Here is a 25816-nt window from a genome sequence, read left to right as displayed (position 1 = left end):
GATCGGCCTCTGGAATCTGTTCAAATGCCCTGGGAGGTGCAGACAAAGGATCCGCTTTGGGAAAGTCGGATTCCTGGTCATGGCGCTGGTTGTGCTGGGAAGTTGACGTCTCTCTGATATCAAATAATTCTAATAACACTTAAGGTTTTCTGGGCTAACAATGTAATAAATAATACATAAAAAAACGAAATACTACACATTTTCCTAAGGACTTGAATCGAAGCTGCTATCTCTTTCGGCACCATCTTGTATGGCACTCAAACAATTAACAGAATTATAATTTTTTATTTTTTTATTTAACCTTTATTTAACTAGACAAGTCAGTGAAGAACAAATTCTTATTTACAATGACGGCCTACCCGGTCAAATCCTCCCCTAACCCGGACGACGCTGGGACAATTGTGTGCCACTCTATGGGACTCCCAATCACGGACAGTTGTGATACTGCCTGGGATCGAACCAGGGTCTGTAGTGACGCCTCTAGCACTGAGATGCAGTGCCTTAGACCGCACACCACTCGGGAGCTAAAATTAAACATGGCAACTCCAATACAATAACAACCGATACAGTGCCTTCAGACAGTATTGATACCCCTTGATTTATTCCACATTTTGTTGTGTAACAGCATGAATTGAAAATGGATTAAATAGATTTTTTTCTTCACCAATCTACACACAAGGCCCCATAATGACAAAGTGAAAACATGTTTTTAGAAATGTATTCATATTTATTGAAAATTAAAACCCAGAAATATCTAATTTACATAAGTTTTCAATATTTTGTAGAAGCACCTTTGGCAACGATTACAGTTGTGAGTCTTTCTGGGTAAGTCCCTAAGAGATTTCCACACCTGGATTGTGCACCATTTGACCATTATTCTTTTCAAAATTCCTCAAGCCATGTCAAATTGGTTGTTGATCATTGCTAGATAAATATTTCCAGGTCTTGCCATAGATTTTCAAGTAAATTTAAGTGAAAACGGTTAATCAGGAACATTCACTGTCTTCTTGGTAAGTAACTCAAGTGTAGATTTGGCCTTGTGTCTTAAATCAAATCAAATGTTATTTGTGACATGCGCCGAATACAGCAGGTGTAGACCTTACAGTGAAATGCTTACTTACAAGCCCTTAACAATGCAGTTTTAAGAAGAAAAAGTGTTAAGAAAGTATTTACTAAAATAAACTGAAGTAAAAAATGATTAAATACATTTTTTAAAAGGTCTCCCAGTGTCTGGTGGAAAGCAGACTGAACCAGGTTTTACTCTAGGATTTTGCCAGTGCTTTGCTCCATTCTGTTTCTTTTTTATCCTGAAAAACTCCCCAGTCATTAACGATTATAAGCATACCCATAACATTCAGCCACCACTATACTTGAAAATTTGGAGTGGTACTCAGTAACGTGTTGTATTGGATTTGCCCAAAACATAACACTTTGTATTCAGGACAAAAAGTGTAATTAATAACTTCACCATGCTCAAAGGGATAGTCAATGTCTGCTTTTTTATTTTTACCCATTTACCAATAGGTGCCCTTCTTTTTGAGGCATTGGAAAACCTCCCTGGTCTTTGTGGTTGAATCTGTGTTTGAAATGCACTGCTCGACTGAGGGACCTTAAAGGTAATTGTATGTGTGGGGTACAGAGATGAGGTAGTCATGCAACTTATTTTGTTACTTATTAAGCACATTTTTACTCTTGAACTTATTTAGGCTTGCCATACCAAAGAGGTTGAATACTTATTGAATCAAGACATTTCATCTTTTCATTTTTAATTAATAGAAAAACTGAATTAGACTTTGACATAATGGGGTATTGTGTGTAGGCCAGTGCCATAACATCTAAATTGAATCCATTTTAAATTCAGGCTGTAACACAACAACATTTGGAAAAGTCAAGGGGTGTGTATACTTTCTGAAGGCATGTATATAAACTGTACAAAAAGCAAAAAATATTGTCATCATATTGTCAGTTTGAAGGAAGTTCTTCAAAGAGCCTCTTTGCCCAAATCCCAAAATATCCTTTTAATGTGGAGTGAGAGGGAGTCAGTGACGACCATTCAGTGTTCCCTCAGCTTTGGCCAATCCCTTGCATTGAAAGAAGGCATCCTGGCAAGGTTCACGACCCAGGAAGGTCTTCAGCATGTCCCTTCCATCCACAGAACCACCAGCCTCCAGAATCACCCTTCTGTACTCCTTCCCCACCTGATGATAAGATGGGCATACAAAACATGTCAGTCAAACTTTAAGGCTTAAATTCAAGTACATTTTGGGTACATAAGAGTAGAGTATGATAAATGGTGTAATATTACTCACACACAAGGTAGCACTCAAAGATGCTTGCCAATCAAATGGAACTTGAAGGCTTAAATTCTTTCTTTATGAAAAGTATAGATGCATACCAATTTTTAAATATGTTAACTCAAGATGAATGGGGAGTGGATTGATTTTGCCACACCTTGGGGTTCATGATTCCTTCCTTTTTGAAACGACTGAAGAAGAGGTCCATGGAATAGACCTCGCTCCACAGGTAGCCATAGTACTGGCCATCGTAGCCCCCAGCCAAGTGACTAAAACTAGCTGTCATATTTGTACCTGGAGTAAAAAAGAATCATGTTGTATTCTTAAAGAACAATAAATCCTTACGGGAGGAACATTGTTTTAATATTTGAATTGTAATGTACATTCATATTCTAATTAAATGGCATTATATTATCACTGGTGTGAGACCTGGAGTAGCGGGGATCCCCAGGATGTCTTGGCAGTGCTTGGCGAACACCTCGGCAGTGTCGGCATGGGACTTGGTGTGCAGAGACTGGTCCACTTTACTAAGCACTACCTGACGCAGGTTCATCAGACCTGAACAAGACAGGCACATGAGTGGGAGTCTATTGGATGTCAAGTTATTTTAATGGTATTTTAACAAATATTTTGGATTTGAAGGGAACAGAAATGCATGCTACCAAAGACTATGGATGCTATCCATTTGGAAAGTATTTAGACCCCTAGACCTTTTCAAAATGTTGTTACATTACAGCCTTGTTCTAAAATTGATTAAATTGTTTTTTCCCCCTCATCAATCTACACACAATACCCCATAATGACAAAGCAAAAAGAGGTTTTTAGATATTTTTGCAAATTTACAAAAAAATTAAACTGAAATATCACATTTACATAAGTATTCAGACCCTTTACTGAGTACTTTGTTGATGCACCGTTGGCAGCGATTACAGCCTTGAGTCTTCTTGGGTATGACGCTACAATGCCAAGTGTCACATCTGGAGGAAACCTGGCACCATCCCTACGGTGAAGCATGGTGGTGGCAGCATTATGCTGTGGAGATGTTTTTCAGAGGCAGGGACTGGGAGACTAGTCAGAATCAAGGGAAAGATGAAAGGAGCAAAGTACAGAGAGATCCTTGATGAAAACCTGCTCCAGAGCGCTCAGGACCTCAGACTGGGGCGAAGGTTCACCTTCCAACAGGGCAATGGCCCTAAGCACACAGCCAAGACAACGCAGGAGTGGCTTCGGGGCAAGTCTCTGAAGGTCCTTGAGTGTCCCAGCCAGAGCCCGGACTTGAACTCGATCGAACAACTCTAGAGAGACCTGAAAATAGCTGTGCAGCAATGGTATTGTGTGTAAATTAATGAAGGAATACATTTTTTTTAACATGTTTGAATAAGGCTGTAACGTAACAAAATGTGAAAAAAGTCAAGGGGTCTGAATACCTTCAGAATGCACTGTATATCCAGTACGATAGATCCAATGGGATAAATGCACTACTACCCTTCTTAGTTACCTTATTACAGTGTATGTGTGATCCCTGACCTGTGTTGGCGACTCTGGAGGCGATGAGTTTGTTGAGCAGGTTGTCAGGGATGGGGCTGCCGTCTTTGTAGTGCCGAGACATCCTCCTCAGGGGCTCCTTCTCCCATACCCAGTTCTCCAGCATCTGAGATGGCACCTCCACAAAGTCTGTCTCCACCAGGGTCCCACTGAACTCTGAGAACGTCGTCTAGGGAGGGCCGTGGAGATCATAATACACTGTATCACTTCAGGACCATGCTGGTGATAATTTAATCGAGGCTAGTGTTTCGTATGTGTGCTTGACTTCATAATATATGCTACTGATATGCTACTGAATATCACTCCCCAGCATAAAAGCCTACCCTAGAGCAGAGCTCGTGCATGACGTGGCCAAACTCATGGAAGAAGGTCTCCACCTCGTGGTGCTGCAGCAGAGAGGGCCAGCCTTTTGTAGGCTTGGTGAAGTTGGCCACCATGGCCGCAACCGGCAGCATACGTTTCCCATCAGGCCCCAGGCAGCCCGGCTGGAGCCCAAAGCAGGCAGCATGACCGTACTTCCCTTCTCTGGAGAGAGGACACAAGGTAAATGACTCAACATCAAGCACAGTGTGAATCACACTCTGAACCTTAAAATTAGCCACAATAGTGTGCTATGGTAGCTTCAACGAGAGCAATTAACCCTGTATCCCTACCAGGAGTGTACAACTATAGCCCCGATAGCACCCCACAGTCCTGCTGATGTTCATATTTCCCTGGCCTTTCACCTGGGATGCAGGTCCAAGTAGAACCGGCCTATCTCCTCCCCAGTGGCCGTGTCCAGTACAGAGTAGAGGCTGACGTTGTCGTGCCACACGTGGGCGCTGTTTACCCGCTTAAAGTTGAGGCCAAGCAGTTCCTGGTAGATACTGAGCAACCCCTCCGTCACCACCTCCAGAGAGAAGTACTCGATCAGCTTGTCCTTGTCTACAGCAAACTTCACCTGCTCCACCTGGTTCATGTAGTAGGGCAGGTCCCAGGCGTTGATCTGTCCATCGAAGGCCTTTCCCCGCATGGCACAGTCCCTCTTCTTCAGGGCCAGGATATACTTCCTTTCCTTGATTCCCACCGGCTTCAGTGTCGCATAGAACTCATCTGTGAAGTAGGGGACATGGAAAATATATCAAAATTGAGTGAATGACACCTCACCTCAATTTCAAAAAGTGTTTTTTGTGTTTTTGTTATCAGTGCTAGAGAAGTTAATGAAGCACACAATTTGAATAACAGAGGCAGCTGACTGACCAACATTTTTCGAATCTGACTATTGGTAAGGCATTACCTGTTTGTTACATATCTGAATACTGTGTAATAAAGTTCTACATTGATTTATTGATATTTGTCAGGCATACAGAAAAATGATATAATACGTTTCCATCTCTATGAGGTTACTGTTGAGCAATAAGAGTTTTTGCCATATTGACACACAGTGGAGGGTCAAGTTGTTTAGTCAAATAAGAGGTCATACCTAGAAAGCATGCCACATTGTTGGTATTCTTGGCCATGTTCATCTCAAGCACACAGTTGGCGTGGGTACTGAAACCCAGTAGCTGTGCCACCTTTGACCTCAGCTCAATCAGCTTCTCCAGAATGACTGTGTTTACCTGCAACAAGACAATCTTTTACCTGGAAATAGAAAACTTTCAGGAAGTCTGGCACACGTGGTCATAAGCACTGTATGTTGACTTTCATGAGAACTCTCTGAACTCTGTCAATAAGTAAACTGGTCTTGGGGATGCCCTGAAAAAGTTGGTTAAACTTAATATAATATTGCATTTTTTTAGGGTGCCTTGATTTCTGAAGGAACTGCACCCCTTGGCACCCTTATAATTCCAAACGTTGTTATTGATGCCAAGTGGCAAAACAACACTGCTGATTAAAAAAACTATCAATCAATCAATTGATCAACCAACCAAACAAACAATAAATAAATAAATAAATATATTGATCCATTACACATTTTATTTGGATAACTCTTTTTAAAAATACATGTGGACCAAGAGCAGGTGGTTTTACCTCCTTACATCTGCTATGGAAAGCAGTCTCCATCTTCCTCCTGGTCTCAGCCATGTGGCACCTCTTCATCAGGGGGTAGTAGTGAGGGTATGCCAAGGTTACCTTGTACCGCCTGTCCTCAGTCTTCTCCAGACCATTCAGATAGCTATCCGCTAGGCCACCTTTGAGGCAAAAAGCAGGAGTCAACACCCAAATATTCAGAGAAACATGGTAATGATATATCAAGGATATATGAAGAACATATTATGACAAGAATACACAGTGCCTTCGGAAAGTATTCAGATCCCTTGACTTTCCACATTTGTTACACTACAGCCTTATTCTAAAATGGATTAAACTGTTTTTTCCCCCTCATTGATCTTAACTCAATACCCCATAATTACAAAGCAAAAACAGGTTTTTAGATATTTTTGCAAATTTATTTTAAAAATCTAAAACAGAAATATTACATTTACATAAGTTGTCAAACCCTTTACTCAGTACTTTGTTGAAGCACCTTTGGCAGCGATTACAGCCTCGAGTCTTTTCGGTATAACGCTACAAGTTTCGCACACCTGTATTTGGGGAGTTTCTCCCATTCTTCTCTGCAGATACTCTCAAGCTCTGTCAGGTTGGATGGAGAGCGTTGTTGCACAGCTATTTTTAGGTCTCTCCAGAGATGATTAATCGGGTTCAAGTCCGGGCTCTGGCTGGGCCACTCAAGGACATTCAGAGACTTGTCCCGAAGCCATTCTTGCATTGTCTTGGCTGTGTGCTTAGGGCAATTGTCCTGTTGGAAGGAGAACCTTTGCCCCAGTCTGAGGTCCTAAGAGCTCTGTGGCAGGTTTTCATCAAGTATCTCTCTGTACTTTGCTCCGGTCATCTTTCCCTCGATCCTGACTAGGCTCCCAGTCCCTGCTGCTCTAGGAAGAGTCTTGGTGATTCCAAACTTCTTCCATGTAATAATGATGGAGGCTACTGTGTCCTTAGGGACCTTAAAAGCTGCAGAAATGTTTTGGTACCCTTCCCCAGATCTGTGCCTCGACACAATCCTGTCTCGGAGCTCTACGGACAATTCCTTTGACCTCATGACTTGGTTTTTGCTCTGACATGCACTGTCAACTGTGGGACCTTATACAGACAGGTGTGTGCCTTTCCAAATCATGTCCAATCAATTGAATTTACCACAGGTGAACTCCAATCAAGTTGTAGAAACATCTCAAGGATGATCAATGGAAACAGGATGCACCTGAGCTCAATTTCCAGTCTAATAGCAAAGGGTCTGAATACTTATGTAACACTTATGTACATTTCTGTTTCATAATATATACATTTGCAAAAATGTCTAAAAACCTGTTTTCGCTTCGTCATTATGGGGTACTGTGTGTAGATTGATGAGGAAAACCATTAATTTAATACATTTTAGAATAAGGCTGTATCGTAATAAGATGTGGAAAAAGTCAAGGGGTCTGAATACTTTCCGAATGCACTGTATGAAGGACAATCATAGATAGTCGTTTCATTTCTTTTAGTGCTGGTTCTGCTTACTTAGTTCATTTTCACTGAATGTTAGATACGTGTTTTCCTCATTTAGATTTTGGTTGAAGTCGATTGAGAGTTCACTGATGAGTTTTGACAATCTTTTGACTTCCTAGAGAGAAGAAATTACCACATTGTTATGAGAACTCTACAATGCCGAAAGTATAGACTGTTTGACTTTCAGCGCTACAAATCACATAACAGCCTCATATCAAATCTTCAAACAAATGTAATGTTGTTTTCAGCACTTAAGCGCCACTGAGGAATCCTTTCCCTTATGTGTATGAAACTCCACAGTTTGTATTACCTCCTGTATATCCTTTGACAAGTGCAATCCATTCCTCTTCCCTAATGTGATAAGACGGTCTAAGAATCTCTTGGCCTCAGGCGTTAGATTGTCCAGCTGCTTCTCCTGCAAGAAAAAAATCAGACCACTCTCTGAGGATGCACTTGTGCCATGTTGGCAGAACATTTAATATTACCCATATGTCCCATTGACTACCTTTGGTGTGATTTATGTGTGTGTTTGTTGGTGTGTGTGTTTGTGTGGTTCTGTCAGTCCGCTAGGCCTCCACCTGGCAGCGGTTGGAGGGGTCTCCACCGTCAAATGTCTGTCGGTACCTTGACTGCTTCCAGGGCCCCAATGACAGTGAGGACTTAATCTGGTCTCTCAATGAAATAGCTGTGGCCATGGATACAACTTCATTACAAAGGGCAATAAATAGTCTGGAGAGAACACTGTCTCATCTCAGTGTTTTGGGAGTACAAACCTCTTCCAGATTATTGATCCAAATCAATTGGTTGATTATGAAATAATGTGTCAATGTGTGGATTGACCAGTTCACTATCTATGATATGTGAAAATGATGGTCAGTGGACTAACAGTGTTTTTTAGCGGGATCAAGCCACTTGGCATCAGCTGGTGCCAGACCGTTATCGGGATCAAATTACTGTAGGCTAAATATGAACCAATGGTATCAAATGAGGGCACATTTAGAACGAATGAACTCTCAGTATGCTACGCTACCAACTAGCCAAAGCCAACAATTTAATTACCTAACACCTCAAAATGACCTTGAAATAAATATTATTTGGCTCCCTCCATACTTTGTCATAAATTAATTAGGCCATATGTATATGTATATATTGTACCTACATTAGTTAGTTAATAGGTAGTTAATTAGTTAATTGTACCTGCAAGGCAATCACTCTGTGAAACACATCTTCCCTCATACTTGTCTCCACATCAAAGTCAGACAGCTTCTTGTCTGCTTCTGTGCTCGCTGAGCGCACCTCCTTACAAGCAGACACGTATTGGGGGAAATCCAGAACATGGCGCTGTGCTGGGGAACAAATGCAGGCAAGATAAAGGTGGCATATTCAGCTGGTCCAGGGTAGACTATAGAAATACATTATAGATTAGTGGTCCAGGGTAGACTATAGAAATACATTATAGATTAGTGGTCCAGGGTAGACTATAGAAATACATTATAGATTAGTGGTCCAGGGTAGACTATAGAAATACATTATAGATTAGTGGTCCAGGGTAGACTATAGAAATACATTATAGATTAGTGGTCCAGGGTAGACTATAGAAATACATTATAGATTAGTGGTCCAGGGTAGACTATAGAAATACATTATAGATTAGTGGTCCAGGGTAGACTATAGAAATACATTATAGATTAGTGGTCCAGGGTAGACTATAGAAATACATTATAGATTAGTGGTCCAGGGTAGACTATAGAAATACATTATAGATTAGTGGTCCAGGGTAGACTATAGAAATACATTATAGATTAGTGGTCCAGGGAAGACTATAGAAATACATTATAGATTAGTGGTCCAGGGTAGACTATAGAAATACATTATAGATTAGTGGTCCAGGGAAGAAACAAAAAGAGCTTTGAGTTCAAACAACTGGAGCAGAAGTGTTGTCTAAAAATGTGTAATTACTGCATAAAAAAATGTGAAGCGAGAGACATCTCTATATAAAAAGTTTGATTTCACTGTTTCAACATTAAAAACACGTTTGTGACCTTTTAATTAACCAAGATCAGTGTGGCCCAGATCAGACAATAACTTACCTGCATATTCTAATTTGGCATTGGCCAGGGCTTTTAAGGTGTTTTCAATGGACACTTGTTCTATGTCCAGAGATCCAATGTCATCGTAGACCTGTTTGATCCTCTGGACCAGGCTCTCTGTCATGGTCTTGATCTGGTCTGGGGTCAGGTCCCATCTCAGGGTGTTCCTGTTGTTGTAGTCTGCTGTGCTAGCTACTGCGACTGCATGGTAACAGTTTTTGGTAACAGGTAACACCAGCCCATTCTGCAGCGTCATTCTCACACCGGGTTTAGAACCAAACACTCTGGAGAAAATAAAATAATTACAAAAAACGACAAAATCATGTGCATGACATTCGCAACTTTTTGTACATTTCATATAACCTCAGGGTGATTTAATTAACTTGAAATACTGTAAATTCTAGGAAACATACTGGAATGCTAAGAAATACAAGGAAAGATGTATCTTAAACTCTAATCTTCACACACACCCATAGTTAGACTAAATGGCACCAGTCCATATTAAGCAACGATTGCGTTAGGTTAAAACAGTAGTCACCAACCGATCGATCGCGACTGGCATTCCTAGTCAATCACCAAATATTTCTGTAGAAAAGCCAACGACAAAGGCTTGCGCTCCTTTTTTTCGTGTTGCGCTGTTGATCGTAGATGCACTTGATTCAGAAGCCCTGTACACCGGTGAGACCAAGTGTTCCCATTTGGAACCATTTAATTTGTCTGAAAAAACAAACTCAGGCTACCGGGTGGACCGGGAGATCTGTGGCTAAATCGAGTGCGCCTCCTGCGCTGGCCAATCGCATATCTCAAATCACCGCGCCAAAGTGTTGATACTAGCCTACCTGAGATTTCGTGACTTGTAAAACCATGACCAGAGAGAGACTGTCAAAGAATAAAGGAAAGAGTTGCTGTTTTTATGAGTCAGTACATGTCTATTTTTTTATTCAGCACTGTCAATACTGTTTTTATTCAACATTAAAGAGGCCATTAATGTTTTTGGCTGCAAAACATAAAATGCGCGTCTCCCTACGTCCAATCAATGAGCAGACAAGTGTATCGATAGCCCTGCGTTTTTATTATTATTAGCAGCTCGTCATGTATATTTTAATATCGAGGAATATTTCACTTTCTCTGGTTTTAGGAATAACATGAAGTTGTGCATGAGGCAGATGATGTGCGACTCGAGTTTCGCCATCTGGTGGAAAACGGTGTCCGCTCTCTGGTCAGTCTCACCGGAGGAAAGGAAGGATAGAACAAGGACCGTGAGAGGCGGACCCTCTGCTGCTCTTTCTCTCCCTCCGCTGAGACTAATGCCATGTTCAAAACCACTGGGAATTCGGAAATCCTCTACTTCCGACGTCAGTGCATTCAAGGCAACTGGATTGTTTTATAGAGCTCCGACTTTCCGAGCTGAAGATCACTGACGTCATGATTTGACCTCGTCCCCCGTCCCCCTCAGCTGTACCTTGCAAGTGCTACACCAACTGATCTATTTTAATATCAAAGCTTGAGTTTTGAAATATATTTTTGGTCTGAAGAACAAAGAACAATTGCCAGGCTAGGCATATAGCCAATATGCTATGATAATGTATTAGGCCTACTGCACAAACCTCATTCCTACAGAATTGTTTTTATTACGTTAATGTTACATTGTTTAAGTCATGTTTTTTTTTTTTTTAATCTGAGCGGTATATATTGGCTTGCTTTTTGACTGAGAAAGTGACCACTGGGTTAGAAAATATTAAGTATTTACAGACTGTCAGATGCTATTTTCTTTTATTTAATGGCCTTTAAGACTTTCGCACGATCGTCACTACCACTTGGTTACATTTACCCAGATAACTGATCCCACAACACATATTAGTGAAAATGGTTACAGGCCTACATAACCTTGAGATTATAGTAGGCTATGTCATAAAAAGGCTTTGTTGTGCTTTTGTACTGGCTGTTAAAATAAAATAAAAATATATAAAAGCATAACTGAATTAAATGTAGCTTAAGTTGCCATAGGTTACTGTAGCAGTCATTTCAGACAGAAAGGGATAGCAATTAGATTGTTGCAGTGTGTGATCATTCCAAGAATAGACAATGTGACATTGCCAATGTTACAGTACACAGAAAAAGTGTCTCTCCTTTTTACCTCAAATGACTCAAGGTTATAAAAGCTATATATGATGAAACACTGTTATTAACTGTTTTAGCTACACTGTAACAACTAGTAGCTCTACAATGTTGCAGTGCAGTGTGAGAACTTACTGTTAGATTGTCTCTGGGCTGTTCTGTGGGCTTAAGAGAATGTAACATTGCCAATGTACTACACAGTAGTTCTAACAATGTACTACACAGTAGTTCTAACACAGTTTTTGTAATATCAAGCACATGTATCCTATCAAGTGGTCCCGTGTGGCTCAGTTGGTAGAGCATGGCGCTTGCAACGCCAGGGTTGTGGGTTCATTTCCCACGGGGGGACCAGGATGAATATGTATGAACTTTCCAAATTGTAAGTCGCTCTGGATAAGAGCGTCAGCTAAATGACTTAAATGTAAATGTCAAGTGTAAGCGCCTATAGCTTCTATATACCCTTGAGTCATTGCGAAACCGATTAAGTAAACAAACAATACATTATTAAAGGTCATAGGCAAAGCCACGGAACTTGAACCACCCAACAACTCCAATACAGACAAATGCTGTGCATTTTTTTCCTGGCTAACGATGTCCATCCAGCCAGCCAGCCGACTTATTTGGCATGACCTCAACGGCAATGAGATGGAAACTTGATATGCGCTCATAAAATTTAAAATGGACTGGCGTACATAAATTACATACTCAATGTCCAACCTTTCAAAAAAAAATGGTAACTGGACTTGTAAGGTGTAGTTTTACGGCTTTAACAACAACGAAATAATGTTATACTCTCCATACATTAAATCTTTATAAGACCTGGGGAGCTCATAGTTCTCTTGTTTCATAGCTTGCACGGTATGCCTATAAAAGTCACACATGATTCATGCCTTTGGTTAATTATAGTACCTCCCTTAGCTATGGCAACTAGTAACACAGCAACATCAATAATTAATGTGGAATTAACAAACACGAGCACGACTTTGACAGTAGCCTACCTGCAAGGTGTTCGGCACACTACAATTATTATCAAAAACATGCCAACAGCTAGTTCATGCAGTTTTTTGCGTGCAATTCGCAAACCCTCTCTCCTCCAACCTTTGCTGTACTTGACAGCTCCAGCATTGAACTAAAATGAGCCCCAGTCGTGCTATTATGAATCTGTTCACTTCCGTTGTGAAATGCGCAGGCGCCGGAGATGCGATCAATCTGACAGAAGTTCTCATGACACCATAGCGGGGTCTGCTGGAAAATATCTCAGGTAGGTGGGCGGGGGCGTCGAATGACATCCCTTGAATCAATGTTGTTATTTACAATGTTACAGTACTATATTTCGAAGGATAGGAAAGAGATATCAGCCTGCCTTTGTTTTTCTCCGGTGAATGGCTGCTTCATTATAGCGATGCTCAGTCATTATTATAGGCTGCAGACTATGGGTAGAGGGGCGCACTGTCGGTGATCATCATGGATGATGATGTATTTGGACACGCTATGTAAATAATCAATATATGTCTGTCATCAACGACTGCTATTTACTTTAGATGATGATGCATTAGGTTGACATGATGACATCTCAAGTCCCTAGTCGGCATTACATCACATAGCTACACAGCATCATCCCATGTCAACACTACATCTTTTGTTATTAGAAGGGACTATGTCAACAGAACAGAGGTTGCCTGTTCTTGAAATGTCAAACAGGCATGATTATGAATTTTAGACTTTTCAAATGTCAACATTGTGAGGTTATTATGCATGGTTGCAAAACTATTGATCACACAAGAGATAATTAATTGAAATCAAAGTTGTTGTTTTTTTTGCCACACATTGATTGTATACTGTCATATTTTATTTCAAAGCCATGTTTATCTTATAATATGGGAAAGCATGGGGTCCATCTCTCCCATGTGCCCCTTGTTGTGTAGGTTATGTGTAATTTATAATGGCACATGTTACCCCTGGCAAGTTTATGCAGTGCAGTAATTATATTACTATAGTGTACGGTAATACAATATCTCACAATCAAATCACGTGGAATGTGTATCACATCAAAATCTGAATTCCGTTGAATGTCCAGCTGCAAGTAACAGTAGTAACTTATTTTGGGAAATCTACAGTGAAGTGAAGAGTTATCAAATGTATGTGTGTGATGTGTGTATGATACCGAGGGTTTCATGATTACTGAACTGTGTTTTGCTTATACAGAATGGCTTATACACACACAATTTTCCCTTGAGTTGTCTTGGAAACAGACTTGCATCTTTCCGCTGGGAGTAACATACTATATTTGGTGCCATGTATTAACAACTTGGGTCCAACATACCACATTACAGTGACTTGAGATACCATAAGTAAGGGAGTCCAGTAACCATAGAACTGTTCAACTGTCATAAAACAACCATTCATGACACTTCTTTAGTTTGAAGGAACTCTGCAGCCTCTCACTGTGTGGTATTCTATTCTATTCTATTGTATGTATCCCTTACATTTCCTATACTATTCTATTCTATGTGTCCCCAAACTTTAATATTCTATTCTATTCTTCTTTATCTCCAAACCTCTCATGCCCAGTTGTTTGAAGTGAAAATGGCAGTGGAGAAGCGCTTGGCATTCTCTATTGTGCAGTTCCTGCGAGATCAAACACACTGTGTTGCTTTGAATTCCGATGAGCAGGAAAGCCTCGAAGGTAGGTCAGTGTGGGATCACTGTCTGTTCACAAAGTTTTTGCTAAAACTGCTTATAAAAAACTGCATTCAGCTCTCTCCAATTCAAGGATTTGTAAATACTATAATAACATATGCACTATGTTATCTAATGGACCTATAACCATAATATAAACAGTTCCATTGAATCGAAGCTACTCAGTGTTTACTATTATGCTATTGCAACACTGTTTTTGCCCTTGGAGTTGCCATACAATGTTTGGAGACCACCTTCAAGATCAACTCCAGTGACTGTCATCTCGCAGCACCACAACCTCTCACTGAAATATTCCTCAACTCTCTCCTCAAGGTGGGAAGGTTACTCTCTGATTCACTACCTTGTTTCAAACTCTTTTACCCAATCTACAACATGCATCTGTCTGTGTGCAGTTAATCAATCATCCTCAATTCAGTTGTAATCTCGCAAATGCAGTACACTACAAAAGGAAAGGTGTGTATAATGCTTGATAGACAAATGTGACTGCATTTCATTAGAATGACCAGAATAACCTGGTGCTACCAGAGACATCCCCGTCACCAGAAGACACAGAAAGGGCAGAACAGTTGAAGAATGAAGGTACTTGACACTTTGAATATGTATTGTAGACTTCTGATAAATACACGTTGGATAAGTTCAAGTGTACTACAGTTTGTTCGCATAGTGACATTGTTTGGTAATTTTGTAGTAACATTTGTCAGTAGACGTGATCTGATCATCAGACTGGCATTCTCTCAAAAAGCGATACCTCCATTTCATACGCAGGGAACAATCATATGAAAGAGGAGAACTACAGCTGTGCGGTGGAGTGTTACACAAAAGCCATCGATTTAGACCTCCGAAACGCTGTCTACTACTGTAACAGGTACACATAAGCACTTCTGAATTGGTCAAGATTTAACACTGTACTCAAATGAGAAATGCAGAACATATGTGTAACACCTATATTATATACACTACCGTTCAAAGGTTTGGGGTCACTTAGAAATATCCTTGTTTTTGAAATAAAAGGCGGCCAGCATCCCGGAGTCGCCTCTTCACTGTTGACGTTGAGACTGGTGTTTTGGGGGTACTATTTAATGAAGCTGCCAGTTGAGGACTTGTGAGGCATCTGTTTCTCAAACTAGACACTCTAATGTATTTGTCCTCTTGCTCAGTTGTGCGCCGGGGCCTCCCACTCCTCTTTCTATTCTGGTTAGAGACAATTTGCGCTGTTCTGTGAAGGGATGTAACGGTTTTCCTCCTCCTCTTCATCCGAAGAGGAGGAGCAGGGATTGAACCAAAATGCAGCGGATTTTGAAGACATAATGATTTATTAAAGTAAAGACGGAAAAACACGAAAACGAAATACACTTGAATAATTAACAAAATAACAAAACGATGTAGACAGACCTGGACATGGAACTTACAATAAACACGAAGAACTCACGAACAGGAATAGACTACAAAAACCGAGACAGTCCCGTATGGTGCGACAAACACTGACACAGGAGACAACCACCCACAACGAACACTGTGAAACAACCTACCTAAATATGACTCTCAATTAGAGGAAACGCCAAACACCTGCCTCTAATTGAGAGCCATACCAGGCAACCCTAAACCAACATAGAAACAGAAAACATAGAATGCCCACCCAAACTCACGTCCTGACCAACTAACACATAAAACAAACTAACAGAAATAGGTCAGGAACGTGACATAACCCCCCCCTTAAGGTGCGAACTCCGGGCGCACCAGCACAAAGTTTAGGGGAGGGTCTGGGTGGGCATCTGACCACGGTGGTGGCTCAGGCTGAGGGCGAGGTCCCCACCCCACCATAGTCAATCCCAGCTTTCGTCTCCCCCTACGAATGACCACCCTCATTTTACACCCCCTAAATTGAAAAAGTAACCTTAAGATAAGGGGCAGCACCGGGACAAGGGGCAGCACCGGGACAAGGGACAGCACCGGGATAAGGTAGCTCAGGACAGAGATATAGCTAAGGACAGAGAGGTAGGTCAGGATAGAGAGGTAGCTCAGGATAGAGGGGCAACTCCGGACTGAAGGGCAGCTCCGGACAGAGAGACAGCTCTGGACTGAGGGGCAGTTCTGGATTAATGGCCGCTCTGGGCTGAGGGGCAGCTCATGACTGGCTGACGGCTCTGGACGCTCATGGCTGGCTGACGGCTCTGGACGCTCATGGCTGGCTGACGGCTCTGGACGCTCATGGCTGGCTGACGGCTCTGGACGCTCATGGCTGGCTGACGGCTCTGGACGCTCATGGCTGGCTGACGGCTCTGGACGCTCATGGCTGGCTGACGGCTCTGGCAGATCCTGGCTGGCTGGCGGCTCTGGCAGATCCTGGCTGGCTGGCGGCTCTGGCAGATCCTGTCTGGTTGGCGGCTCTGGCAGATCCTGTCTGGTTGGCGGCTCTGGCAGATCCTGTCTGGTTGGCGGCTCTGGCAGATCCTGTCTGGTTGGCGGCTCTGGCAGATCCTGACTGACGAATGGCTCTAGCGGCTCCTGACTGACTAACGGCTCTGACGGCTCGGGACAGACGGGCGGCTCTAATGGCTCGGGACAGACGGATGGCTCAGACGGCGCTGGGGAGACGGATGGCTCAGACGGCGCTGGGGAGACGGATGGCTCAGACGGCGCTGGGGAGACGGATGGCTCAGACGGCGCTGGGGAGACGGATGGCTCAGACGGCGCTGGGGAGACGGATGGCTCAGACGGCGCTGGGGAGACGGATGGCTCAGATGGCGCTGAGGAGACGGATGGCTCAGATGGCGCTGAGGAGACGGATGGCTCAGATGGCGCTGCGGAGACGGATGGCTCAGACTGATCCTGTCTAGCGGAAGGCTTTGGCTGCTCCTGTCTGGCGGAAGGCTCTAGCGGCTCCTGTCTGGCGGAAGGCTCTAGCGGCTCCTGTCTGGCGGAAGGCTCTGTAGGCTCATGGCAGACGGGCGGCTTTGCAGGCTCATGGCAGACGGGCGGCTTTGAAGGCTCAATACAGACGGGCAGTTCATGCGGCGCTTGGCAGACGGACAGTTCAGGCGCCGTTGGGCAGACGGCAGACTCTGGCCGGCTGAGACGCACTGTAGGCCTGGTACGTGGTGCCGAAACTGGAGGCACCGGACTGGAGACACGCACTTCAAGCCTAGTGCGGGGAGCAGGGACAGGGCACACTGACCTCTCAAAGCGCACTATAGGCCTGGTGCGTGGTACCGGCACTGGTGGCACCGGGCTGAGTGCACGCACCTCAGGACGAGTACGGGGAGAAGGAACAGTGCGTACAGGGCTCTGGAGACGCACAGGAGGCTTAGTGCGTGTTGTCGGAACTGGAGGCACCGAACTGGATACACGCACCATAGGAAAAGTGCGTGGAGGAGGAACAGGGCTCTGGAGACGCACTGGAAACCTGGTGCGTAGTGTAGGCACTGGTGGTACTGGGCTGGGGCGGGGAGGTAGCGCCGGAAATACCGGACCGTGCAAGCGTACTGGCTCTCTTGAGCATTGAGCCTGCCCAACCTTACCTGGTTGAATGCTCCCGGTCGCCCGACCAGTGCGGGGAGGTGGAATAACCCGCACCGGGCTATGTAGGCGAACCGGGGAAACCATGCGTAAGGCAGGTGCCATGTATGCCGGCCCGAGGAGACGCACTGGAGACCAGACGCGTTGAGCCGGCCTCATGACACCTGGCTCAATGCCCAATCTAGCCCTACCAGTGCGGGGAGGTGGAATAACCCGCACCGGGCTAAGCACACGTACAGGAGACACCGTGCGCTCTACTGCGTAACACGGTGTCCACCCGTACTCCCGCTCTCCACGGTTAGCCTGGGAAGTGGGCGCAGGTCTCCTACCTGCCCTTGGCCCACTACCTCTTAGCCCCCACCCAAGACATTTTTGGGGTTTCTTCACGGGCTTCCGTGCTAGCCGCGTACCTTCATAAATCCGGTCTCGAGCTTGATTCTCCGGCTTCCATCCACGTCTCCTTGCTGCCTCCTCATACCACCGCTGTTGGGCTCTCGCTGCCTCCATCTCCTCACGAGCGCGGCGATATTCCCCAATGTGCGCCCAGTGTCCTTTTCCCTCCAATACTTCCTCCCAAGTCCATGATTCCTGTGTAGCAGGCCACTGCTCGAATTCACGCCGCTTGGTTCTGGATGGGTGGGTGGTTCTGTAACGGTTTTCCTCCTCCTCTTCATCCGAAGAGGAGGAGCAGGGATTGAACCAAAATGCAGCGGATTTTGAAGACATAATGATTTATTAAAGTAAAGACGGAAAAACACGAAAACGAAATACACTTGAATAATTAACAAAATAACAAAACGATGTAGACAGACCTGGACATGGAACTTACAATAAACACGAAGAACTCACGAACAGGAATAGACTACAAAAACCGAGACAGTCCCGTATGGTGCGACAAACACTGACACAGGAGACAACCACCCACAACGAACACTGTGAAACAACCTACCTAAATATGACTCTCAATTAGAGGAAACGCCAAACACCTGCCTCTAATTGAGAGCCATACCAGGCAACCCTAAACCAACATAGAAACAGAAAACATAGAATGCCCACCCAAACTCACGTCCTGACCAACTAACACATAAAACAAACTAACAGAAATAGGTCAGGAACGTGACAAGGGAGTAGTACACAGCATTGTGCGAGATCTTCAGTTTCTTGGCAATTTCTCGCTTGGGATAGCCATCATTTCTCAGAACAAGAATAGTCTGACGAGTTTCAGAAGAAAGTTATTTGTTTCTGGCTATTTTGAGCCTGTAATCGAACCCACAAATGCTGATGCTCCAGATACTCAACTAGTCTAAAGAAGGCCAGTTTTATTGCTTCTTTAATCAGAACAACAGTTTTCAGCTGTGCTAACATAAATACAAAAGGGTTTTCTAATGATCAATTAGCCTTTTAAAATGATAAACTTGGATTACCTAAGACAACGTGCCATTGGAACACAGGAGTGATGGTTGCTGATAATGGGCCTCTGTACGCCTATGTAGATATTCCATAGAAAATCAGCCGTTTCCAGCTACAATAGTTATTTACAACATTAACAATGTCTACACTGTATTTCTGATCAATTTGATGTTATTTTAATGGACAAAAACAATAGCTTTTCTTTCAAAAACAAGGACATTTCTAAGTGACCCCAAACTTTTGAACGGTAGTGTATGTATGTCTAAGTCCCTATTGTGAACAGTTGGAGTATAACTCTTACGATAGACTTGTTTCATGCATACACAATGCACTCATAATTGCTGTATGTTTGAGCTGAAAGACATGGGACACAACAGCCTCGCGTGCCTTGTCAGACATACAGTAGGTCTGGTGAACTAGACTACTAGCTATAGGAACACCAAGCTGCTGCAGCCTTTGCATGCCTTATTGATCTGAGTCCTAATAAATGAACCAGTGCGTCTGGTTGTGTGGCTGGCTGTTGCTGTTATCATCACCGCAGGGCTGCAGCACACAGTAAACTGGGGAACTACACAGAGGCAACGGGAGACTGTGAAAGGGCCATAGGGATCGACCCTAGCTACAGTAAAGCCTATGGGAGAATGGGGTGAGTTAGACATGGGAGGGAGTGGAAATGTCTGGTCTTAATTTAGTTTATTATTTTGACAATTTTAAAAACAAGCATACATAAAACTTGAAAAAGGCATACATGTACATGAGTAAAATCACCAAGATAACACACAAAGTCAGGACTTATTTCCATTGTGGTCATGTATCTTTTGAGGAATATGACATTTCTTTTTGGGACTGTTTAAGGAGCAATAGCATCTGTTGACTGGTATGGTTCGTATGAGATGATAGAGCAAGAATATGGCTTGAAAATAGTCATTATTTTGCTCAGGAGTTAAACTCACTGCACTGCTCCAATGTCTCTTATTCCATTTTTCTCTAGATTGGCATTGACTGCTATGAATAAGTACCCAGAGGCCATCTCCTACTTCAAGAAAGCTCTGGTTTTAGATCCAGAGAATGACACCTACAAATCCAACCTGAAGATCGCTGAGCAGAAACAAAAAGAGGCATCCAGTCCTGTAAGTAGTGCTGCTGAAGTTTTTAATTCAATTTCACATTGTTAGCATTAACACTGCATGTAATAATGTGTCATTACTCCCCTACAAATACGGTCACTACACCTCCAAGAATATACACTTTATTTACATTTGAACTAAACTTTCAGAAGGATTCTTCATGTATTACACTTATCTTATATCCCACGGGTACCCAAGTGTATCAAGATGTCACAGTTGTGTCAACAGCCAGTGTTGGGGAGTAGTGAACTACATATAGTTCAACTAGTAATTTAATTACATTTAGCAGTAGCTTGGTGGTAGTTGAACTAAATTCAACTCTAGGTAGTGTTTTTTAGTAGTTCATTTATTTTTTGCCATGGAGCAGTGTAGAAATCACTGGAACTACACATTACTTTTTTATTGAAAAGAAAATATGAGTGAAGTAGGCAAGAATTTCCCTTTTTTATGGCATCAGACATGCCTAATTATTACTTGAAACATAATTTTTGTGTTTGATAAGCTAAATTGCACATTCTGTTGACATCTGACTCCAGAGTGAATTGTTCTTGCAATTTGTAGTCTATAACATTTCAGATTTAGTAGTTTGGATGTAGTGAACTACTATTTCAAAGTAACTTTAGTTCAGTAAACTATATTTAGGTAGCTTTAGTGTAGCTTAACTTCTTCCAGTGTGAAGTAATTAGTAGCTTGTTAAACTATATTTTCAGAGTAGCTTCCCCAACACTGTCAACAGCTATATCAGACACGTTTAATATTCCTGCTTTGAGCAGTGGTACAAAATGATATTATATATACGGACAGATTTATCTTGTCAGATTTAACTTAACGAAGCCTTTGAATGTTTTCTTGTTACAGATGGCTATGGGACTGGGATTTGACATGGCCAGCCTTATCAACAACCCTGCCTTCATCAGCATGGTAAGACTGAGATTAGTGATAGGCTAGAATAAACAACTGCACACAGCATACCTGGGTGGAAAAAGATTTAGTTTACTTTAAGGTACTTTAGGTGTGCTTACACGGTGCACCAGTTGTGGTAGGCGGGGGCATGCACTTTAGGACTATTCCATTGGTTCCATCACAGTGGGCAAGCTAAATCAAGCTTACCTGCAGTATTTGAAAGAAAACTAATACTATATTTGACCCAGGTCTGACGCACATTGCAGTCTTTCCAGGGCCAAGGCCATCCCTTGTCTAGACAAATCCTAGACATTGGTTCCTCATACTTATTTTATGAGTGTTTGTGATACGGTTACTAGTGAAGAATGCTTCCTAAAATTGACCCCATGCCTGACACAGTTGGCCTGGTTTTCCACCAATGCCATTGTCAAGGGGCCAGGGGACTTTTAAGGGGCTGATCATGACTGGTTGATTGAACAGTTGGCAGTAGGAATGCCTGCCAGGCAGAGTGCATGTCTTTATAAGCATACCGATCCTTCATGGAAGCAGCTGGGCTGAAACCTTGAATAGTTTTACTAGACAGCTATGACATTGTTGTGATGCTAAGTAGCCATGCTACTAGAGAATGCATCTCGTTCCTCTTTAACACTGTTAACTGTCTTTTTCACACATTTAAATGGGCGACATGGTGATTTTCTGCTGGCTTTGTGCGCGTTCACAGGCCGCCAGTGTGATGCAGAACCAACAAGTGCAACAGCTGTGAGTGTTCTGCATGTTTAAGCAGCATACCCAGGGCTGTGTGGCTCAATAGTGTGAAGCTACATCCTCAACTTTTCCTTAATCTGCACTGATTATGATAAATAACCCCCACTCTCTGAGGGTGTCTCAGAGGTGGGATATGCTACAAACACACTTGTGTGAAAGTAGGACAAATGTAAGCGCCCACAAAAGTGTTATTATTAAATAGATGAAAGACACCCCACAAACTATTGAGACACAGCCCATCAAGATGTTTTAGTTTACAAAAATACCCTCCATCCCCCTAATTCATAATGCTGTTATCATTGCTTTAAGTCAGAATTGAGGAATTACTGTTCAATTATGCTCAGATGTTTTTGTTGAAATGGCATGTGACACGTTTATAACTCTTGGGTTCTCTCGTCCTCGCTCTCTCTGTGGGCAGTATGTCAGGGATGATGTCCAATGCGGTCGGGGGTCCAGCAGCAGGAGTGGGAGGACTGTCTGACATCTCCAGCCTGATTGAAGCGTACGTTAGCACCACAGGGTCATGACTGTAACATACACAGGGACTCTCTGCTCCTGACCTTAGGGCTCAAATTACACATTTTAAAAAGCAGCAGACAGATCAAGGATTACCTAAAAGTAAAGGCTAAATTTTGGTCCAACATTTCTTTTGCTCAGAATTGTGAGGGACTCAAAGTAGCATGCTTCATCTATCTGTATGATAATCTACTTGACACAAGGACCACATTAACCTAGTATGTAAAGCAGAGAAACCCTAAATGCCAGCCCGGCTGGCCTCTGTTTGCAGTGGTCAGCAGTTTGCCCAGCAGATCCAGCAGCAGAACCCAGAACTGATCGAACAGCTGAGGAACCACATCCGCAGCCGCTCCTTCAGTGGCAGCGCTGAGGAGCACTCGTGATCCACACAGGTCTGTGTACTAGAACACAGAGGTTAGGGCTCACTTTTACAGGGTGCATCTCCATAGTCTAAAGAGGCTTCCTCCCCTTCATGTGCTCTAATGGAATGGTGAAAAGCAACATGGAGATTTTACCTGCTTTTACCTGTCCAGTTATATTAATAGCAGAGATTCTACGTGTGCTTTTGTTTTAGCAGCAATAGATGGATCAGGATCTGGTTATTAATGACAAACTGTTAATACAATGTTGTTACACAAGGTGAAAAGGATGTTTGAATAACATGCATGTTTCTTCCCTTCAGCTTACATTTCAATAGAGGAAGGGCAACCATATGTCGTGATTACAATCTCTACACCCATTCCTTAAACTCACATCACCGGCAGAGCTGGAATGAAGAGACAGACGGAGATGGGGATGATGGCACTTTACTGGGACTGTATCTTCAGAGAGGACGGGAGAGATGTGAAACAGTCTACACCTTCTACATACCTAATAAGAAGAGAAAGTATCCAACACATTCTATGTAGATACTCAAACAGGAAATAGAGTATCAACCACATTCTAGACACCCAATTAGTTTCAAAAACATTCCCACCAATCTGGAGAAAGAATATTCTACACAGTTCGAGACCCAATCAGGAGACAGTCTCAACTAATTATTCTAAATATCCAACCCAGTGCACAGCAAATATTTAATCTTTCCTCAATAATGTTCCATTCCAAATGGATTTCTGTGTTTTTCTATAGTGTGTTGTAGTAGCAACGTGGAAACCATTTCCGTGTTCCTATACTTTGGTATATTTTGTTGATCCTTTGGTCCGCACTGATTTCACTGATCCAAAAGAATTGTACGTAGGAGAATGCAGGGGTGTATACAGTGAGGTGAAACATTTAGATAGAAATTAAATTAATAGAGCTGATAGGATTCCCTATTCTACAGTACCAGTCAAAAGTTTGGAAACACCTACTCATTCAAGGGTTTTTCTTTATTTTTACTATTTTCTACATTGTAGAATAATAGTGAAGACATCAAAACTATGAAATAACACATTTGGAATCATGTAGTAACCAAAACATTGTTAAACAAATACAAATCTATTTTACATTTTAGATTCTTCAAAGTAGCCACCCTTTGCCTTGATGACAGCTTTGCACACTCTTGCCATTCTCTCAACCAACTTCACCTGGAATGCTTTTCCAACAGTCTTGAAGGAGTTCCCACATATGCTGAGCACTTGTTGGCTGCTTTTCCTTCACTCTGCGGTCCAACTCATCCTAAACCATCTCAATTGGGTTGAGGTCAGGTGATTGTGGAGGCCAGGTCATCTGATGCAGTACTCCATCACTCTCGTTCTTGGTCAGATAGCCCTTACACAGCCTGGAGGTGTGTTGGGTCATTGTCCTGTTGAAAAACAAATGATAGTCCAACTAAGCGCAAACCAGATGGGATGGTGTATCACTGCAGAATGCTGTGTAGCCGTGCTGGTTAAGTGTGCCTTGAATTCTAAATAACTCTGGGTCTTCCTTTCCTGTCTTCCTTTCCGGTCCTCATGAGAGCCAGGTTCATCATAGAGGTTGATGGGTTTTGAGACTGCACTTGAAGAAATGTTCAAAGTTCTTGAAATTTTCCGGATTGACTGACCTTCATCTCTTGAAATAATGATGGACTCATTTCTCTTTGCTTATTTGAGCTGTTCTTGGCATAATATGGACTTGGTGTTTTACGAAATAGGGCTATCTTCTGTATACCACCCCTACCTTGTCACAACACAACTGATTGGCTCAAATACATTTAGAAGGAAAGAAATTCCACAAATGAACTTTTAACAAGGCACACCTGTTAATTGAAATGCATTCCATGCGACTACCCCATGCAGCTGGTTGAGAGAACGCCAAGAGTGTGCAAAGCTGTCATCAAGGCAAAGGGTGGCTTCCTTGAAGAATCTCAAACATAAAATATATTTTGACTTGTTTAACACGTTTTTGGTTACTACATGATTCCAAATGTGTTATTTCATAGTTTTGATGTCTTCATTATTATTCTACAATAATAGAACATAGTAAAAATAAAGAAAAATCCTGGAATGAGTAGGTGTGTCCAAACTTTGGACAGGCACTGTACATGACAGGCAATACGAACTGTATTGTGTATAACAGATACATCTTCACGTTCTGTAACATTGCTCCTTTCAGAACTGACCCCTGGATTTGACTTAAAATTGCTTTCAGTAATTGCATTGAGTGAAAGGGAGGAAGGAATTAAGGAAGGAAGGAGTTAAGGAAGGAGAGAAATGGAGGAAGGGGTTGTTCAGGAAGGAGTGAAAGGGATAAAGGATGCATCTGTGAAGTATTTGAACTGGGAGCACATTCCTTTTTCTCATGACTACATGAGTTACACACGACAGCAGGGTTACATTGTTTTCTATCCTATCATGTTCAGACAGTTATTTTTGTACCAAATTATTTGTTATAGTTACTGTTGGATGAAACAAAGACCCTAAGCCTTGATCATGTGGATCTCTATCATTGCTTTGGATAGCAATTATCAGACTGCTAATTTGAAGATAAAAGAAAATGTGTCCTTGAAAGTATGTATAGTGACCATGTCTGCACCCCTACCCTCACCCTGTATTTACTAATGATTGCAACCATAGCAAACACACAAATATGTCAATGCCATTTCTCTTTTGATTCTATTTCATTTGACATCACTGAAACAATGTTGATAGTATGGGACTTATTCAGCCTTAATGATTTTGCATGCTTTTCCATCTGATATTTATTGTCAGACACTTAACTGAAGCTAATGAATATTGTGTAAAACAGAGCAGCATAATGTTTGGTCAACAAATATACGTCTCAATAAAATGTCTTGAAATTGATCATTGTTGAGTTCTGAGTCTTGTAGTGAAATCATATAATTAAA

At 42.4% G+C, this 25816-nt stretch overlaps 2 protein-coding genes across 5 annotated transcripts; one reads left to right on the top strand and one right to left on the bottom strand.

Annotated features, from left to right (window-relative positions):
- Window positions 1-1749: 1749 nt before the first annotated feature.
- nln (neurolysin (metallopeptidase M3 family)) lies at window positions 1750-12725 on the bottom strand. Its single transcript, XM_071350779.1, has 13 exons — window positions 12571-12725; window positions 9455-9738; window positions 8562-8710; window positions 7675-7779; window positions 7377-7479; window positions 5850-6010; window positions 5302-5437; window positions 4565-4931; window positions 4163-4364; window positions 3822-4008; window positions 2724-2852; window positions 2452-2588; window positions 1750-2198 (listed from the first exon to the last, which is right to left on the bottom strand). Exons 1-13 carry the CDS (start codon window positions 12609-12611, stop codon window positions 2040-2042), a joined length of 2160 nt encoding a protein of 719 aa, XP_071206880.1. The 5' UTR covers window positions 12612-12725; the 3' UTR covers window positions 1750-2039.
- Window positions 12726-12742: 17 nt separating this feature from the next.
- On the top strand, window positions 12743-25772 carry LOC139544070 (small glutamine-rich tetratricopeptide repeat-containing protein beta-like). 4 transcript variants are annotated; one of them, XM_071350787.1, is made up of 12 exons: window positions 12743-12833; window positions 14144-14258; window positions 14481-14584; window positions 14770-14851; window positions 15038-15137; window positions 19695-19844; window positions 20190-20328; window positions 21184-21246; window positions 21950-21987; window positions 22412-22495; window positions 22781-22923; window positions 23192-25772. In XM_071350787.1, the coding sequence occupies exons 2-11, from the start codon at window positions 14159-14161 to the stop codon at window positions 22890-22892; spliced, it is 972 nt and encodes a 323-aa protein (XP_071206888.1). In that variant the 5' UTR covers window positions 12743-12833; window positions 14144-14158; the 3' UTR covers window positions 22893-22923; window positions 23192-25772. The 4 variants fall into 4 exon arrangements, with proteins under 4 accessions (XP_071206888.1, XP_071206887.1, XP_071206891.1 ...); XM_071350786.1 differs by having other exon boundaries at window positions 12744-12833; window positions 22781-22901; XM_071350789.1 differs by having other exon boundaries at window positions 12746-12833; window positions 19740-19844; window positions 22781-22901.
- The last annotated feature ends 44 nt before the right edge of the window (window positions 25773-25816 follow it).

This window comes from Salvelinus alpinus, chromosome 18 (genome assembly GCF_045679555.1).
Source record: "Salvelinus alpinus chromosome 18, SLU_Salpinus.1, whole genome shotgun sequence".
Taxonomy (NCBI): Eukaryota; Metazoa; Chordata; class Actinopteri; order Salmoniformes; family Salmonidae; genus Salvelinus; species Salvelinus alpinus.
Note: the sequence above shows the minus strand (reverse complement) of the source record. Positions and strands in the feature narration are given on the sequence as shown.

Excerpts from the sequence above, each read along its gene's own strand:
- LOC139544070 (XM_071350787.1), top strand. The coding sequence starts at position 14,159 with ATGGCAGTGGAGAAGCGCTTGGCATTCTCTATTGTGCAGTTCCTGCGA. Across the intron at positions 19,845-20,189 it reads AAAGCCTATGGGAGAATGGG|ATTGGCATTGACTGCTATGA; the intron begins GTGAGTTAGACA and ends ATTTTTCTCTAG. Across the intron at positions 21,247-21,949 it reads ACCCTGCCTTCATCAGCATG|GCCGCCAGTGTGATGCAGAA; the intron begins GTAAGACTGAGA and ends GCGCGTTCACAG.
- nln (XM_071350779.1), bottom strand. The coding sequence starts at position 12,611 with ATGTTTTTGATAATAATTGTAGTGTGCCGAACACCTTGCAG. Across the intron at positions 8,711-9,454 it reads TGCCAAATTAGAATATGCAG|CACAGCGCCATGTTCTGGAT; the intron begins GTAAGTTATTGT and ends TTTGTTCCCCAG. Across the intron at positions 5,438-5,849 it reads TCCATAGCAGATGTAAGGAG|GTAAACACAGTCATTCTGGA; the intron begins GTAAAACCACCT and ends GTCTTGTTGCAG.